This window comes from Rattus norvegicus, chromosome 1 (genome assembly GCF_036323735.1).
Source record: "Rattus norvegicus strain BN/NHsdMcwi chromosome 1, GRCr8, whole genome shotgun sequence".
NCBI lineage: Eukaryota > Metazoa > Chordata > Mammalia > Rodentia > Muridae > Rattus > Rattus norvegicus.
The window spans coordinates 21,660,873-21,678,633 of NC_086019.1; the positions used below are offsets into that span (position 1 = coordinate 21,660,873).

The following is a 17,761-nucleotide window of genomic DNA, read 5'->3' on the forward strand; positions in this document are numbered from 1 at the left end:
AGAGGAGAAGTGGGTGTCAGTCAAGGACCTGCATTCTTCACATACTTAAGTTTTATCTCCAGCTGCCTCTTTAGCAAGATAAACCGTACAATGTACAGTCCCCCCCCCCAAAAAAAAAACATATCAAGCACAAAAGGAGGCAAACGGATCACAAAAGCCTCTTGGATTTCAGTCTCCCAGTGGCCTCTGCTCAACAGTTACAATAGATTGGATGTAGTCTATAAAAAGATGACAGCTCGGTTCCACAGCTTTTCATATCCCCCGGGGAAACATCTGTACCATGAGAAACACGAGTGAGTACACAGTATTTTACCTCATATTTAGATAAGTTTGAGGTCTAAGCAAATCACGCTCCTCAGAACACCCTGGAAAGACCACCCTGCAGCTGGAAGTGTGGCCAGGCAACCCTGCACTGCTTCAGGGGCAGCGCAGACCAAGTGTTCTCTTAGTTATTGTGCCTGTCGCTGTGACGGAACGCCATGAACTTGAAGAGGAAAGGGCTTATCTGAGTGACTTTTCCTGAATCACAGTCCATTAAGGGAAGGGAAAGCGGAAACTGAAACTAGGTAGGATGGGAGGCAGGGGGTGATGCAGAGGCCATGAAGCGATACCGCTTACTGGCTCACTCAGCCTTCATTCTTATAGAAACCAGTACCACTAGCCCAGGGTAGGCACTGTCCACAATAGATTGGGTCCTTCCCAATCAACCACTAATTAAGAAAATGTCCTACAGTAGTTACTTCATAACTGTAATTTTGTTATTACGAACCATAATGTAAATATCTGATGTTCAGAATATCAGATAAGCAACCCTGTGAAATTTTTCCCAAAGGGGTTCGGACCCACAGGTTGAGAACTGCTGCCCTATAGTCTTGGCTACAGTCCAATCTTCTGGAAGCATTTTCTCAACTGAGGCTTCCTCTTCTCAGAGGACTTGAGCTTGTGTCAGGCTGACATAAAAACCAGTCAGGACAGTGTTGCGGACCACACTGCTCAGTTCAGAACTGCCCGATGTGTACATAACCCTGTAACTGTCGCATAGTGACCTCCATCTGTCCTAAGCACAGATGCCTAATGCCTCCCCCGGGAAGCTACCAGGAGATCCAGTCACAATAAATACTATACAGCTACATCTGTGGGTCAACAGATGGGGAAGTGCTTGGAAGCGTGTGGCCACAGAGGGCACATAACTAGTATACCTCCATCCCTTCTCTCTCTTTACCCCTTGTGATGGACTGTATATGCTTGGCCCAGGGAGGGGCACTATTTGGAAGTGTGGCCTTGTTGGAATAGGTGTGACCTAGTTGGAGTAGGTGTGTGGTTGTGGGTATATGCTTAAAGACCCTCCTCCAGTCTTCTCGCAGCCTTCAGATGAAGATGTAGAACTCTCAGTTCCTCCTGCACCGTGCCTGCCTGGATGCTGCCGTGTTCCTGCCTTGATGATAATGGACTAAACCTCTGAAGCTGTAAGCCAGCCCCAGCTAACTGTTGTCATTATGAGGGTTGCATTGATCATGGTGCCTGATCACAGCAGTAAACCCTAACCAAGACAGCCCTCCATGGTCTGACATGCTAATGAGCTTGTCCTAATCCTGGATTTTCAAAAACCATGAGTATATCCCTTCCCTCTCAGAACTTTCAGCTTTCCAGATAAGATTAAACCCAGGAGGTGGGCAGTAGCACTGGTAACCTCATACCACGAGGACCAGTCTGTGAGTGAAGTCCCTTAAACAGTTTTAAAACTTCCTCTGAACTTACATCCTACCTCTAGAAAGCAACCAGTTGTCAGTCATTCGACAAATATTTGTGAATCTGCCTGGGGCAGTTTTCTCCTCCTATGACTGAACACCACAGACTGAGTAGCTTTTTTAAAAAATGAAAGTTATTTTTCATACTTCTGAAGATAGGGAGGTCCAAGGTCATATGGCCCCATTGAGGTACCGCTTGCTAATACAGACTCTGTGGTCCCATAGCAAGAGGGATACACCTAAAAGACAGATCCAAATTACTTTTTAAAATAACACATAATCTCGTTACTTGTTACTCCATTCATAAGAACACAGTTATGTTTTTTTATTTATTTTTATTGGATATTTTTTATTTACATTTCAAATGTTATCCCCTTACCCCCACCCAACCTCCCACCCCTTCCTGCCTCCCTGCCCTGACATTCCCCTACACTGGGGCGGGGTGGGGGGCAGCCTTGGCAGGACCAAGGGCTTCTCCTCCCTTCGGTGCTCAACAAGGCCATCCTCTGCTACATATGCACCTGGAGACATGTGTACTGTTTAGATGGTGGTTTAGTACCTGGGAGCTCTGGTTGGTTGGAATTGTTGTTCTTATGGGGCTGCAAACCCCTTCGGCTCCTTCAATCTTTCTCTAACTCCTCTATTGGGGACCCCACTCTCAGTTCAATAGCTGGCTGTGCGCATCTGCTTCTGCTTGTCATGCTCTGACTGAGCCTCTCAGGGGACAGCTGTATCAGGCTCCTGTCAGCTTGCACTTCTTGGCATCAGCAGTATTGTCTGGGTTTGGTGGCTGTATGTATGTGGGCTGGATCCTGAGGTGGGGCAGTCTCTGAAAGGCCATTCCTTCAGTCTCTGTTCCAAACTTTGTCTCCATATCTAATCCTATGAATATTTGTTCCCCTTTTAAGAAGGATCGAAGCATCCAAGCTTTGGTTGTCCTTTTTCTAGAGGTTTTTGTGGTCTGTGAATTGTATCTTGGGTATTCTGAGCTTTTGGGTTAATATCCATTTGTCAGTGAGTGCATACCATGTGTGTTATTTTGTGACTGGGTTATCTCACTCAGGATGATATTTTCTAGTTCCATCCATTTGCCTATGACTTTCACGAAGTCATTGTTTTTGATAGCTGAGTAGTACTTGGTTCTCTGGAGTCTAACTTCTTGGGTTCTTTGTATATATTGGATATTAGCCCTCTATCAGATGTAGGATTGGTAAAGATCTTTTCCCAATCTGTTGGTTACTGTTTTGTCCTAATGACAGTGTCCTTTGACTTAGAGAAACTTTGCAATTTTATGAGGTCCCATTTGTCAAGTCTTGATCTTAGAGCATTGGCGCTCTGTTCAGGAAATTTTACCCAGTGCCCATGTGTTTGAGGCTTTTCCTCACTTTTTCTTCTATAAGTTTGAGTGTATCTGGTTTGATGTGGAGGTCCTTGATCCATTTGAACTTAAGCTTTGTTCAGGGCGTTAAGAATGGATCGATTTGCATTGTTCTACATGCTGACCTCCAGTTGAACCAGCACCATTTTTGAAAATGCTATCATTTTTCCACTGGATGGTTTTAGCTACTTTGTCAAAGATCAAGTGGCCATAGGTGTGTGGGTTCATTTCTGGGTCTTCAAGTCTATTCCATTGATCTGCTTGCCTTTCTCTGTACCAATACCATACAGTTCTTATCACGATTTTGTCACAACTGCTTGAGTTCAGGGATGGTGATTCCCTGAGAAGTTCTTTTATTGTTGAGGATAGTTTTCACTATCCTGGGTTTTTTGCTATTCCAAATGAATTTTCAAATTTTCTAACTCTTGTGTGTATTTGCTTCTTTTTGTTCTACAGGTTTTAGGTGTGCTGTCAAGCTACTAGTGCATGCTCTCTCCAGTTTCTTTTTGGAGGTGCTCAGAGCTATGAGTTTCCCCTCTTAGCACTTCTTTCATTGTGTTCCAGAAGTTGGGGTATCTTGTGCCTTCAGTTTCATTAAATTCTAAAAAGTCTTTAATTTTTTTTTTACTTCTTTCTTGACCAAGTTATCATTGACTAGAGTGTTTTTCAGCTTCCATGTGTATTGGGCTTTCTATCATTTTTGTTGCTATTAAAAACCAGCCCTAGTCTGTGGTGAGCTGATAGGATGTATGGAGTTACTTCAATCTTCTTGTATCTGTTGAGGTCTGTTTTGTGACTGATTATATGGTCAATTTTGGAGAGGGTGCCATGAGGTGCTGAGAAGAAGGTATATTCTTTTGTTTTAGGATGAAACGTTCTGTAGATAACTGTTAAATCCATTTGGTTCATAACTTCTGTTACTTTCACTGTGTCTCTGTTTAGTTTCTGTTTATATGATCTGTTCATTGATAAAAGTGGGGTGTTGAAATCTCCCACTATTATTGTGTGAGGTGCAATGTGTGCTTTGAGCTTTAGTAAAGTTTCTTTTGTGAATATGTGTGCTTTTACATTTGGAGCATAGATATTTAGGATTGAGGGTTCATCTTGGTAGATTTTTCCTTTATGAGTATGAAGTGTTCTTCCTTATCTTTTTTGATAGCTTACAGTTGAAAGTTGATTTTATTCAATATTAGAATGGCTACTCCAGTTTGTTTCTTGGGACCAATTACTTGGAAAATGGTTTTCAAGGCGTTTGCTCTGAGGTAGTTGAAAGATCCCACGCAGAGAGACCCTTACTCAAGTCTTGGGAAATCGCGGACCCCAGACACAGAGAGACCATTTTGGATGTAATAAGCAAAGGTGAGGTTTATTACGGAGACCTATTACAGAGATCTCCGGGCCGACACGTATCCCGCGCAGGAGACAGAGGTGTCGACCCCGAAACTCAAAAGTCAGAGGGTTATATAGAGAAGGCTAGGGGGTTTTGGCGTGGTTACATACAATTGGCTCATTCAAACATAGCAGTGAGAACAAAGCAGAAAGAGTACGTGCTAGAAGTCAGGGGCTTATCAGGGGCCGGAGGATGGCCCTCAGTGAGCTGGGGGGAGATGTCTTCCTGCCAGACGTCCCATGAATCAGTCCCATTAACTCAGGCTGGTTCCTGCATTCCTTTTCTTTATGGCTTGTCAGTCCTGCCTGAACAGTGTTTCCTGTGCTCCTTTATCTTTATGGCCTGCTAGTCCTGGCTGCAGGGCTTAGCCCTGGGTCTGTGGCCTTTTGGGGTTTATTCTTTTAATTTTTATATTTATAAACCTAGAATTCGTATAATTTTCTTTTCATTCCCGTCTTCTCCTATTAAATAATTCTAATCTTAGAATTTTGATATCAAGTCTTATTTGGTCACACCAGTTGTCCTAACTGACTGGTACTGTTGTCTCACAACCATCAACCGCACAGCACCCACTCAATTTTTAACAAAAGCAATTAACCTGTTTGTCACGCAGGAGCCAAAGACTAAAACCAAGAAAATTATTAATAATGGCCCAGCTGTAGCAGAGAGTAGGGTAGTCATCTAGGGAGATCTACTAAACTAGCTCTCGAACCATCTCTGATGTGTTTTCCTGTCTGTCTTTTGTCTAACCTTTTTTAAGTTTATTTATGGAGTCCTTAATTACTCTTGAATAAGCAACATTTTTTCAGTGTAGCACACAGGCTCCTTCTTTAAGGAATATCAGGTCTAATCTTTTCTTATTTTGAAGGACTACCTCTGAGAGGGAGGTTAGGTATTCTTGGAGGTCAGCTAAAAAGTCTTTGGCATCAGGATTCTATCTGGACACTATCTAAACCTATACACCAAGGTCATGACTGTCTTTCAGAACTTCTAAACTTATATAGGTAGTGATCCCTGAGGCACAGTCCCAAGAAGTGTTAGGAGTATTAACATATGTAATGTTACATCATTTGTAATAGAAATCAAGCCTATCCCCACACCTATCTCGATGGAACCCAGGACAAACATGACTGAATTTCCCTCTAGGTCCCAGCTCTCAGCCCTAACAGCTAGTACACGGCTGGTGAGGGCTGAGAATTGACGGCTGTCAGGGTGGTCAGCAGCACCAGGTACGGTCCTTTCCAGCGAGGCTCGAGTGTCTGGGCTCAGTGTAGCTGTTTCCGACCTGGAACTGATGGGATGTCTCAGGGGTCTCCGGGGCATAGGCTGCTGTCAGCTGTGAGCAGATTTCTTTCTGTATCACCTGTAGGTCTTTTAGCCTGGCACACAAATCATTATTACTATGACATGTTGGTTCAGTAACATCATCTAATACAGTCAGGGGAGCTGAGGCCCCATATAAGATCTCAAAGGGGGTAAAGCTGAGTCTGGAAGGGGTATTTCTTGCTCTGAAGAGAGCAAGAGGGAAGGAGTGTCACCCAGTCTGTGCCAGTCTCTATGGTCAATTTGGTCAGGGTCTCTTTTAGAGTTCTATTTATTTACTCTACCTGTCCTGAGCTTTGAGGTCTGTAAATACAATGTAATTTTTAATCGACCTCTAAATACTTGGCCACACCCTGGCTTACCTTGGCGGCGAAAGTAGGGCCGTTGTCTGACCAGATTACCTTGGGCATTCCAGACCTGGGGAAGATTTCTTCCAGTATCTTCTTGATGATTGTAGAGGCCGTCTCTCGTTTGGTGAGGAAAGCTTCTATCTATTCCTGAAAAAGTATCTACAAGCACTAGGAGATACTTGTGATTATATTTTTTTGGTTTTATCTCAGTGAAGTTCACTTCGACTTTTTATTAAACTCTCTAGGTCTCTTTGCCCTGTTTGCTTGTTAAGCATTTACTTATTGACATATCTTATACTTTTTACTGTCTCTCTTGGCTAAAATCTTAAAGTCTATTATATATATTTTAACTATTTGGACAAACTTCTTATCTCTTAAATGAGTCCATTTTTTAATTTGGCAAAGTGAGTCTTTTGTTTGTTCTTTGGGGGGTATAGCTTTCTCCCCAAGTGTGTCATTGTCCTTTTATCTTTTAAACAACTTGGGCCTTTTCTTCTGTTGTACATTCTAAGTGAGGCCATCCCTTAGTCCGATCCTAGTTCTCAGTGGCTGTTTCTTGTAGGCCTGTAACCAGGATAGGCTCCTGCATAGCCACTTTATCTGTTTTGTTATTGTCCCATGTCACTGAATCTCTTTCCTCCTGATATCCTGAGCAATGAATAGTACTCACAGTTGTTGGCTTCATCAGGGCATCTAAGAGATGGCAAAGGCATCTGTGGCGCTGATGTGCTGGGGGGGTTGGGGTTTAGCCATTCTAGATGACATTGTGTTGTCCACCATGGCAGCACCCACTTGTCTCTGACCTTCATTCATGAAGAGAACTGTTCCCGTCTGTGGACAAGGTCCTCGGCTTTCAGCAGGGGTCAATCAGCCAGTCGCAGAGGTCTTTCCTCCACCCATGTGTTTCTGTCAGTGTTTGACACTCGTGCTGTGGTGGCTCCAGGTCCGGATTGGGCAGCAAGGTGACCAGATTGTCCCCAACCGGTGGAGAATTTAGTCCATGGCAGCTGACCAGTGGTCCCATCTTTAGGGACACTCTATCCAAAGGCAAAACATCAGCCACTCTATCACAGTTTAAGTCCTGAATTGGGTGATAATTGTTAGTGCCCGGCTGGCAGGAGTGATGTGTTTCAGGCCGAAAAGCACTAAGCCACACATCTCCCAGCATCAGGTACTGGTGCACTGAGACAGGTCTTAAGCTCCACATTTATAGTCTGTAGATATGCATACACCTGGCCTCACCCAGCCATTTTAGCCCACGTAAGCCATTTTGGAGAACAGTTTTCTCATGAGCAAGGGATAGGGGCAGTCAGGGATGACCATGAATTAGTGGGTGGGTTACCCGGCCCACGCCAAGGTCCACTGTTCTTCGGGCAGTCTATAAGTATTGTTCGTTGTCAGTAGCTCTTTGTACTCAAGGTCTTTGGATATTGGCCCACTGGGGGGCATAGGAGCACAGAGCATTGGGTCCCTGTATCCACAAAACAACTGGGCGGGCTTCCCTTCTATCTCTGTGTATAGCCAGCACCAAGAGGCTCTCCAGTGTCCCCTCTTGTTCTTTTTGGGGCAGTCCCTGACCCAATGTCCTTTTTCTTCGTATTAGGCACACTGATCTTTAGCCAGGAATTCTCTTCTGTTGTCAGGTACTATCTTCCTAGGTTCCCTAACTACTGTGGCCAGTATATGTTCCTCTCTTGTCTTTTATCTCTCTTTAGCTCTCTAACTTCTTTTTTTTGTCTCTTTTCTTCCCTAGCTTTCTGTTCTTTTTACCTCTTTCTTTTTTAACCTTACTTTCTCTGTAACTTACACTAACTCTCAGCAACTTAACTTAACCCTTCAAATTTTTGTAACTTTTTTTTTTATATCCTTTCTTTATCTTAGCCAGATTGGTGGGGCATTTTCTAGCCCCTCAGAGACCCACCCTTGGAGCCTGGCAGCAGACCTGGCACTCCCTACCTTTAGGCGTCTGAAGAGAGCAGGCAGAAGTGAGGGCCTTCTATCCATCTCTGGAACACTTTTTCTGGCCTCTAGTAGGATTCCGTCTTTCCTCGGTGGTAAAGAAGACCTGTAACAGTTACTAACAAGCATCTCAAATGGGATGGTGAGAAAACAAGGGAATCTTGAGAATAGAGGTCCACTGAAGAGGGCAAATAGCATTTAGTCACACAGCTAAGCCAGGAGGCTTTCTTGGGACAAAAAGACCTTGTGTCTGTGAAACAGAAAAGTGAGCAGAGGGGCAGCCTATCTGTTACCGGCTGTCTCTCTGGACTTAGATTTTCCCTTAAGGAGTACCTTTTTTTAGTGCCAGCTCAGTGGCTTTATCGCTCAAGAGACCCATCCTCTAAATGGCACTAGGCTTCCAGTAACAACTAATAACAAAAGGATGGAGAGAAGGTAGAACCTGGGTGTTAGATACTAAGCAGCTGACAAAAGAATTGTAACCAGTTTACCTGGGGCTTTCAGGACCTCAGTAGCAGCCCTTTACCAAACTTTCTCAGTGGGCTAAAGGCCCATGGAAAAGAAAACATTAATCCTGACCTTCGCCACAGCCAAAGTCTGAATTCTAAATTCAAACTGGCAAAACAAAACAAAGTTCTTTACAGTTTGTTGTAGATTCTTTGAAACTATTTTAGGGGCTTCTCTGTCCCCCAACCTGGGACATTTCTACCACAGGGGCAGGAACTGGCTGCTGTGGGGATAGGATCAAAGGCATTCTCCATGCTAATGATGACCAGTGAGAAAAGTAATTTAATGCTGGAGACTGGCTCCTCTCTTGGAATAGGGCCAGCAGATAAGGCAGGCTCCTTAAAGAACTTCTAATGAGCACTCTCTTTCTGTGAGCAAGAGTTGAAGGTCTGGTCACTAAAAGCAGAAATTCCTTTCTTGTTCTTGTTTTTCTTAGAGTCCTCTCTCACCTCACTCTCAGCCTTTTTAGATTATTCTTTATGTAGCATTTTTAACACAGCCTGTCCCTTTTTTATAGCCTGTTGACAGCATTTCTGATCTTTTAGGCAGCTAAGCACTAAGTGTCATACCGGCTGAAACTCCACCTTTAAGATTTCTTTGTTCCCAAGCAAAATTTAAATCTTTTTTTAGCTTATCTCAGCTGTCCACCATGAGATTCCCAGAGATCGCGAACCAAGGTGTAGTAATTCACTAAGAAATCTCTCTATAGTGTTTCTTTTTATCTTAAGCCTTTTCCTTTTAAACAGCTCCTGAAGAGCCAGAAAAATTGGGTGAGACTTGAGAAGTCCCCATGCTTGCTGCAGCAGCTCCGCAGCTAATTTCGCTCCCCCCTACTGTGTGTTGGGAGCACAAGCACAGATAAAACACTATGTTTTAAAAACTTAACATTGGCTATCAACCAACACACCGCCACTAGAGCGTGGTCCATAAAATTAAGTTTCTTACTCACTATACTTGTTTTATACCGGAGGCCTAATCTGGGGAACTTTTTTATTTACGAGCGGTTTTGTCCTAAAGGTTTTTGTTAATGTCTGTTTACACAACTGTTAACAGCAGCTAGGCTGATCAAGGGGAGTAAAGGGAGGGGCATCTCTCCTTGGGGAGGAGGCTCAAGAGAGAAAGACAAAACTCCCTGGCAGAAAACAATTTTTCTCAAGCAAATTATTTTTAACTCTTAACTTAAGCACCAAGAGGACCAAGTAAAACTCTATGACGAACAAAGCAAACAGTTTCATGATTTCAAACACAGTCGTCAGTCCAAGATTTTAAACACAGTCATCAGTCCAAATTCAAACACAGTCGTCAGTCCAAAAGTCAAAAACGAAACAAAAGCCAAAAAGACACTCGACAATACCACAGAAAACAAGCCAGACAAACAATATCAAGACAAAGCATCTTATAACCAACTTTCACAGATGCCTGGTACCTTCAGTACGTGGCCCAAACTGCAGCTTAACCTTAGCTGCTTTTGGGATGAGATGGACCATCTGATTCCACCTCCCAACAGGATTCCAGAGTGTCCTCTTGTCCTAACGACCAAGCACACTTGTCCGTGCCTATATTTAAATAGGCAGCCGAACTCGACCTCTGACGGAGTGGGATTCCTCGTCCACTCCCGCCTAGGTAAAAGGAGCATTCCATCTCCTTTGTTCCAGAAAACCAGAGTCAGGTCCTCCTGACTGTCCATAGCCGGGCTCTCCCGACTGTTCTCCGCCCGTGGAACGTCTTCCAGGGGCTGCAGCCTTGCGGGCCCGGGGCGTCCCCCCTTCCGCAGCCAGAGGGTCCTCACGAACCACAAAGGCAGCTGCACTGAGTGGGGATACACATCCACTCTCCTAGAACAGGGCAGGAACACACATCCACCCTCCTAGCACAGGGCAGGAATACACATCCACCCTCTCAGCACAAGGCAGGAACACACATCTGCCCTCTTACCACAGGGCAGGAATACCCATCTGTCCTCTTAACACTGACCAGTATTAAGACACACATATACACACACACACACGGTGGAACCAAAACAGAGACAGACACAGACTGACAAATGCGGCGCCGCTCACACAGAAACACTCAGACAAACATCTAACTCACCTCCAAGGGGTCTTCGGAGTCTGGGGTGGTCGCGAAGATCCCGGACGAGCCCCCATAAATATGAAAGATCCCACGCAGAGAGACCCTTACTCAAGTCTTGGGAAATCGCGGACCCCAGACACAGAGAGACCATTTTGGATGTAATAAGCAAAGGTGAGGTTTATTACGGAGACCTATTACAGAGATCTCCGGGCCGACACGTATCCCGCGCAGGAGACAGAGGTGTCGACCCCGAAACTCAAAAGTCAGAGGGTTATATAGAGAAGGCTAGGGGGTTTTGGCGTGGTTACATACAATTGGCTCATTCAAACATAGCAGTGAGAACAAAGCAGAAAGAGTACGTGCTAGAAGTCAGGGGCTTATCAGGGGCCGGAGGATGGCCCTCAGTGAGCTGGGGGGAGATGTCTTCCTGCCAGACGTCCCATGAATCAGTCCCATTAACTCAGGCTGGTTCCTGCATTCCTTTTCTTTATGGCTTGTCAGTCCTGCCTGAACAGTGTTTCCTGTGCTCCTTTATCTTTATGGCCTGCTAGTCCTGGCTGCAGGGCTTAGCCCTGGGTCTGTGGCCTTTTGGGGTTTATTCTTTTAATTTTTATATTTATAAACCTAGAATTCGTATAATTTTCTTTTCAGTAGTGTCTGTCTTTGTCACTGAGGTGTATTTCCTGTATGCAGCAAAATGCTGGGTCCTGTTTACATATTCGGTCTGTTAGTCTATGTCTTCTTATTGGGGAATTGAGTCCATTAATGTTAAGGCATAGTGATTGTTGTTTCCTGTTATTTTTGTTGTTAGAGGTAGAATTGTTTGTATAGCTCTTTTCTTTTGGGTTTATTGCAATAAGATTACTTTCTTGCTTTTTCTAGGGTATATTTTTCCTCCTTGTGTTGGAGTTTTCCATCTATTATCCTTTGTAGGGTTGGATTTGTGGAAAGATATTGTGTAAATTTGGTTTTGTCATGGCATATCTTGGTTTCCACATGTATGTTAATTGAGAGTTTTGCTGGATATAGTAGCCTGGGCTGGCATTTGTGTTCTCTTAGGGTCTGTATGACATCTGTCCAGGATCTTCTGGCTTTCATAGTCTCTGGCGAGAAGTCTGGTGTGATTCTGATAGGTCTGCCTTTATATGCTACTTGACCCTTTCCCCTTACTGCTTTTAATATCTCTCTTTGTTTTGTGCATTTGATGTTTTGACTATTATGTGACAGGAGGAGTTTCTTTTCTGGTCCAATCTGTTTGGAGTTCTGTAGGCTTCCTTTATGTTTATGGGCATCTCTTTAGATTAGGGAAGTTTTCTTCTATAATTTTGTTGACTATATTTACTGGCCTTTTAAGTTGGGAGTCTTTGTTCTCTTTTATACATATTATCCTTAGGTTTGATCTTCTCGTTGTGTCCTGGATTTCCTGGATGTTTGGGGTTAGGAGATTTTTGTGTTTTGCATTTTCTTTGACTGTTGTGTCATCATTTTCTATGGCATCTTCTGCCCCTGAGATTCTCTCTTCTGTCTCTTGTATTCTGTTGGTGATGCTTGCATCTGTGACTCCTGATCTCTTTCCTAGGTTTCCTATCTCCAGGTTTGTCTCCCTTTGTGATTTCTTTATTGTTTCTACTTCCATTTTTAGATCCTGGATGGTTTTGTTCAATTCCTTCACCTAATTGGTTGTGTTTTCCTGTAATTCTTTAAGAAATTTTTGTGTTTCCTCTTTAAGGGCTTCTACTTGTTTACCTGTATTGTCCTGAATTTCTTTTTTTTTTTAAATGATGGGCAGAAGGGGTATTATATGTATTTTTAAGTAAATATAAAATAATATGACCTTAATACTTTTTTATCTTTATTTTTTTAATTTTTTAAAAATTTTTTATCTTTATTAACTTGAGTATTTATTTACATTTCGAGTGTTATTCCCCTTCCTGGTTTCCGGGCCAACATCCCCCTAACCCCTCCCCCTCTCCCTCTATGTGGGTGTTCCCCTCCCCATCCTCCCCTCATTACTGCCCTCCCCCCAACAATTATGTTCACTCAGGGTTCAGTCTTGGCAGGACCAAGGGCTTCCCCTTCCACTGGTGCTCTTACTAGGATATTCATTGCTACCTATGAGGTCAGAGTCCAGGGTCAGTCCATGTATAGTCTTTAGGTAGTGGCTTAGTCCCTGGAAGCTCTGGTTGCTTGGCATTGCTGTTCATATGGGGTCTTGAGTCCCTTCAAGCTCTTTCAGTCCTTTCTCTGATTCCTTCAACGGGGGACCTATTCTCAGTTCAGTGGTTTGCTGCTGGCATTCGCCTATGTATTTGCTGTATTCTGCTGTGTCTATCAGGAGAGATCTACATCCGGTTCCTGTCGGCCTGCACTTTTTTGCTTCATCTATCTTATCTAATTGGGTGGCTGTATATGTATGGGCCACATGTTGGGCAGGCTCTGAATGGGTGTTCCTTCTGCCTCGTCCTGTATTTTTTTTTCTTTTCTTTTTTTTTGGAGCTGGGGACTGAACCCATGGCCTTGCGCTTGCTAGGCAAGCGCTCTACCACTGAGCTAAATCCCCAACCCCTAGTCCTGTGTTTTTTTAAAGGGGTTATTTATGTCCTTCTTAAAGCCTTCTATCATCATCATAAGATGTGATTTTAAAATCCAAATCTTGCTTTTCCGGTATGTTGAGATATCCAGTATTTGCTTTGGTGGGATATTTGGTGGGTGCTTTGCTCTGATAATACCAAATAGTCTCGGTTTCTGTTGCTTAGGTTCCTGCACTTGCCTCTCCCCATTTTGTTGTCTCTGGTGTTAGCTGTTCTATCTGTAAGCCTGTGTCAGCACTCCTAGAGACTGGCTTTTTCCCAGTGGGATCTGGGTACAGAGAGCTGTGTCACAGGCTCAGCTCTGGGCCCAAGTGGAAACTGGAAGGATCCTGTCCCAGACTGCTCCTCAGTTCCTGTGTCCAGAGGGCTCCAGACTGGTTCCTCTTATGCCAGGAATGTGAGCAGAAGTGGTGGTCTCCCCTGTGCTCTCAGGAATGTCCGCACTTCTGACAGTCCCTCTCTCCCCCCCATGAGATTTGGGTACAGAGAGCTGTGGGATCAGTTTAGCTCCAGGTACAGGCAAAAACTGGAAGGATCCACAGTTCTGTTCTTAAAGCCCCCATCTGGCCCTAGAGCTTTAGGACCTCACAGTGGGTGTGGGTAAATTTTTGGTGGCAAACCAAAGTAAAGCACTACTATGTACTTTGGTTTGCCCTAGGCACTGGGATAGACTTTCAACTATAAAAACTTTAGTTCAAGAGGAAACGACTTTGCATTTAGAAAGCCAAAATTATTCATCAGAAAAAAAAAAAATAACCTAACACCAGAGATGTTAACTTTGTTTCTGATATTGGCCTCAGGCCAAGTTAAGGCCGAATTCTGCCCTTGAACCTAGCCAAATCTAAACCCTAATCTTTTACTTCTACATCTTTTCCAAAGTGTCACCTGTCACCAAGCAGGATCCTCTGAACACCTACGGACCACCCAGTGGTGAAATATACCACCTTCTTCATTGTCACTCTCTTTTGCTGGCTCCTAATAAAGTGTACCCAGGCTGTGGGCAGGGAAGGGAGTATGGGAAGCTGGAGACAGTGGAAGCACTGTTTCTTACAGGGGGACAAGTGTGTGCATCAGTTATCAAACATAGTGGAAGTCTTGCCTCTGGCCTGTAGCTTAAAAACTGTAGTTCTTCCTGTAGTCATTTCCCAAAGGGTGTGTAGTACCGGTCCCTCTGCAGTTAAGAGGGCAAACTAGATCCTTAGGCCACAGATTAAAACATCACCAGTTTGTACCCCTATTTAACAACATCCACTTCAAAATCATAAACATATAGGCAAATGCCATATAGTTTATCTTCTACCAAGAGCTACAAGTGTACCAATTCCCATTTTGCTTCTATAAAGAGCAGGACATTGACAGATTAACTGGTGTGTTCATAGAACCCCAGAAGTCCAGAAAAACAGAAAACCAGCTTGTGAGCTTCCTAGAATGTTAGACAACTGGGCACTTCAGGATGGGATGGGAAGTGTATGAGGATGGGATGGAAAAAAAATTGTCTTAGAATAATTATGCCACCCCAAGGTGACTCGCCTGGAAAGCAGTAGGCAAGAGATGAATCTCAGCAGCCTGCCTCCAGTGCTAGCCTTCTCAGTCCACACACTACCAGGCAGGCTTCCTATGAGCTGAGTGCATCGTTTGCTTGTTTCTTGTGGGGGGAGGGGGGTCAAGCAAATAAACTTACTGGCAACTGTGGGAAGTCTGTAAATAAGGAAAGAATGCTTCCAAAAGCTTTGGGTGGGTTGATATTTTAATATAAAAGAAACACAAATGAGTCCTAGGGAGGGTAATTCACATAAACATCTACCCCATGCCAGGAAGACTCTTCCTTCACCCAACAAAGAAAATCCTTATTGCTTTCAGAATTCTCCATAACAAACTCAGATGCTTTCCAAACCACCTGCTGAATCTGCACATCCTCCCCAAAAGACTTCAGGGATTAAACTGATAGCCCAGTTGCAAGCTCTTTTTGCAAAGGCAAATTCCACTTCTCTTATTCTCTGCAGAGTGAACAGTTTTGTCACTGGCTGGATGACTGACCACAGCTGGCTAAGCTCATCTCCCTCATCCCAGTCTCTGTTCTTTTAGCTGTCTCCTTTCACTCTTCTATTTGGGCTGCCCACCTTCAGCTCTCTAATGTATATCTTAGTCCTGCATTTAAAGCACTTCTTATACACTTCTGGAAGAAATTACTATTTCAATGAGTTCATAATCTGAGTCCAGGGTTATCTCAAAGGAATATATTTGAAATAGCAAATCATCTATGTGGAAAAGCAATGTAACCCAGTGGCTGAAAGCACAGACTCTAAAGTCAGGTTATCAAACCCTGGTATCAAATCCTGAATACATCCGTTTCTGTAGTTTGGGGAAAACTGCATTATCATGGTCTCTCTCTGCTCACTCATGAATTACGAAGTGACCAATTTATGTCACAGCAAGAATTAGACAAGTTAAACACATGCAAACTTAGCCCAGGGTATCTGGTACACGACTGCTGAACAAATGTTGACTATTAAGTACTGTGGCTCACATAGCCTGGATATATCCTCATGTAAAACCCAGAGCATTTCCTAAGTATGTTAAGTAAGGGATCTCGGAAGGATCCAAGCCAGGTAGAATGTTTACCAGGTACATCTTGAGGGATTGATGCCATAACTTGGTGTAGATACCAAGAATATGGTCAAGGTCAATTTCATACGCATGGCATTGGAAATCAATGTAGGTTGCTGTCAGGAACAAATACTTGTGAGTGTATGTCTCTGTGTGTGTGTGTGTGTGTGTGTGTGTGTGTGTGTGTGTGTGTGCGCGCGCGCACGCGTGCGCGCGTGCGCCAGAAGCATCTACAGAATGTATATTTAGATCTTAACAGAGATCTCAGGGTTAAAGTCAAATTTGGTTGCTGACACACTAGTTGAAGATCGGCGGTCGGCGAGAAGGTTGTATGCAAGGCAAACATATGGGAGTAGGTCACTGGTGGGAGGGATGAGCGAGGGGCTGTGCTGCTGTTAGAGATCTGGAAAGTGGGGACTGGAAAATGCCACTGGTTTAGTAAATCAGCATAAGTAGTGCGCTGCCTAAGGATTTTAGTATTTAAAGAGCGGTGTTAACTTAGGAATTCACAGGCTCTGGAGAGTTGCAAGAATTGCCAGTAAAAGAGTTGCCTTGTCTAAGGATGGCATATTCCCAAGTGTATTTTGGGAAAGGAGAAAGGGCAGAAACTCTGTTTTCCTAATACCTCTACCTCCAACCCCTGGCCCACACACAGTTACTGGACATGAGAACCTAAACATACACTAAACAAGACGTTAATGATCTTTAATTCAGTGACATCTGTCCTAAGCAGGGACAATTTTAGGAGCGACTGAGGAGGGCCAGAGAGACAGTGCAGTGTGTAAAGGTGCTTGCCACCAAGCCTGATGGCCAGGGACCAATCCCTGGGAGCAAATGGTGGAAGAACAGACCAGTCCTTGTTGTCCTCTGCCCTCCACATGGGCTGTGCCATGTCCATGACTACATGCATATACACACAGAGAAAATATTAATACAACTTTTTAAAGGAAGCCAAAGAAGGTGAGATTCTACAATAGACACCCGGTCTTCTGTAACTCACGGGGTGGCCAGTAGCTCCTAACGGGCTCTCAGATGTCTCCAAATTCACCAGTGTTTTTTTTCTTTCAGTTGAAGAACAACTAGCTCAGATGTCTGGTCACCAGAACAAGTTTGGTTCTTCCCCACACAAGAGAATGAGACAAAGGTGATGATTGGTATCATGCAATGGACAAAGCATCATGAATTAAAGGTCACAGAGCAGCAGTCAACAGAACCACCAGGCAACGAGAAAGAACAGTGAACACATCAGGTGCTACCAGAGGACTTCCGTGTGAGCCCATGTTAACGGCAGATCCTTGGAAAGTACCATGAACTTATAACTTCTCTTTAACATGCTCAATGTACTAGGCATTCCATGAGTTTTCCTTCACTGTGACTATGTTTATTTACTTTGCAGGGAATATTTTTAAAATAAAATTCCTAGGTCTCACCATATAACTTACTCTATGAAATCTCATATAATTTTCCCTTTAAGAGTAAGGAAACCCTGAGAGGAATCAAACAATTAGCCAAAGATGGTGCTCTGAGGGAGCCCAGTGGATGCTGTCCACGAGTCCTTCTACTTGGCCCTCTAGCTAGTCTGAAACATGGTAGCTTCAGACAGTGTTCAAGACCTGACCTTGTGTCTCTCCTTTCCCCAGCTTTTAATGTAACCCATCTCTGTGGCACCAAGCACGTGAATCTCAGTATTAGCTATGGGTCAATCACCAACGAAGCTTTCCCTGTGGCAGAGATATTGATGAGGTGATATGTGTGGAAGAAAGAGAAGCCAAGTGTTCCTCTAATCCCCCGAGGAGACCAACTCAAGTTGGTCTTTTTGTTTGTTTGTTTGTTTG

General features: G+C 43.9%; 1 protein-coding gene and 1 long non-coding RNA gene across 2 annotated transcripts in view; one reads left to right on the forward strand and one right to left on the reverse strand.

Moving 5' to 3' along the window:
- Window positions 1-17,360, forward strand: part of Smlr1 (small leucine-rich protein 1) — a 21,513-nt gene extending 4,153 nt beyond the window's left edge. Inside the window, exon 2 of the mRNA NM_001195606.1 lies at window positions 16,995-17,360. Within this exon, the coding sequence (NP_001182535.1) occupies window positions 16,995-17,074 (80 nt within the window). The 3' untranslated portion in view covers window positions 17,075-17,360. The remainder of the gene's footprint in view (window positions 1-16,994) is intronic.
- Window positions 2,629-12,673, reverse strand: LOC134482583 (uncharacterized). Its single transcript, XR_010058870.1, has 2 exons — window positions 10,747-12,673; window positions 2,629-5,895 (listed from the first exon to the last, which is right to left on the reverse strand). It is a non-coding gene; the product is annotated as an uncharacterized LOC134482583 (long non-coding RNA).
- Window positions 17,361-17,761: the final 401 nt, after the last annotated feature.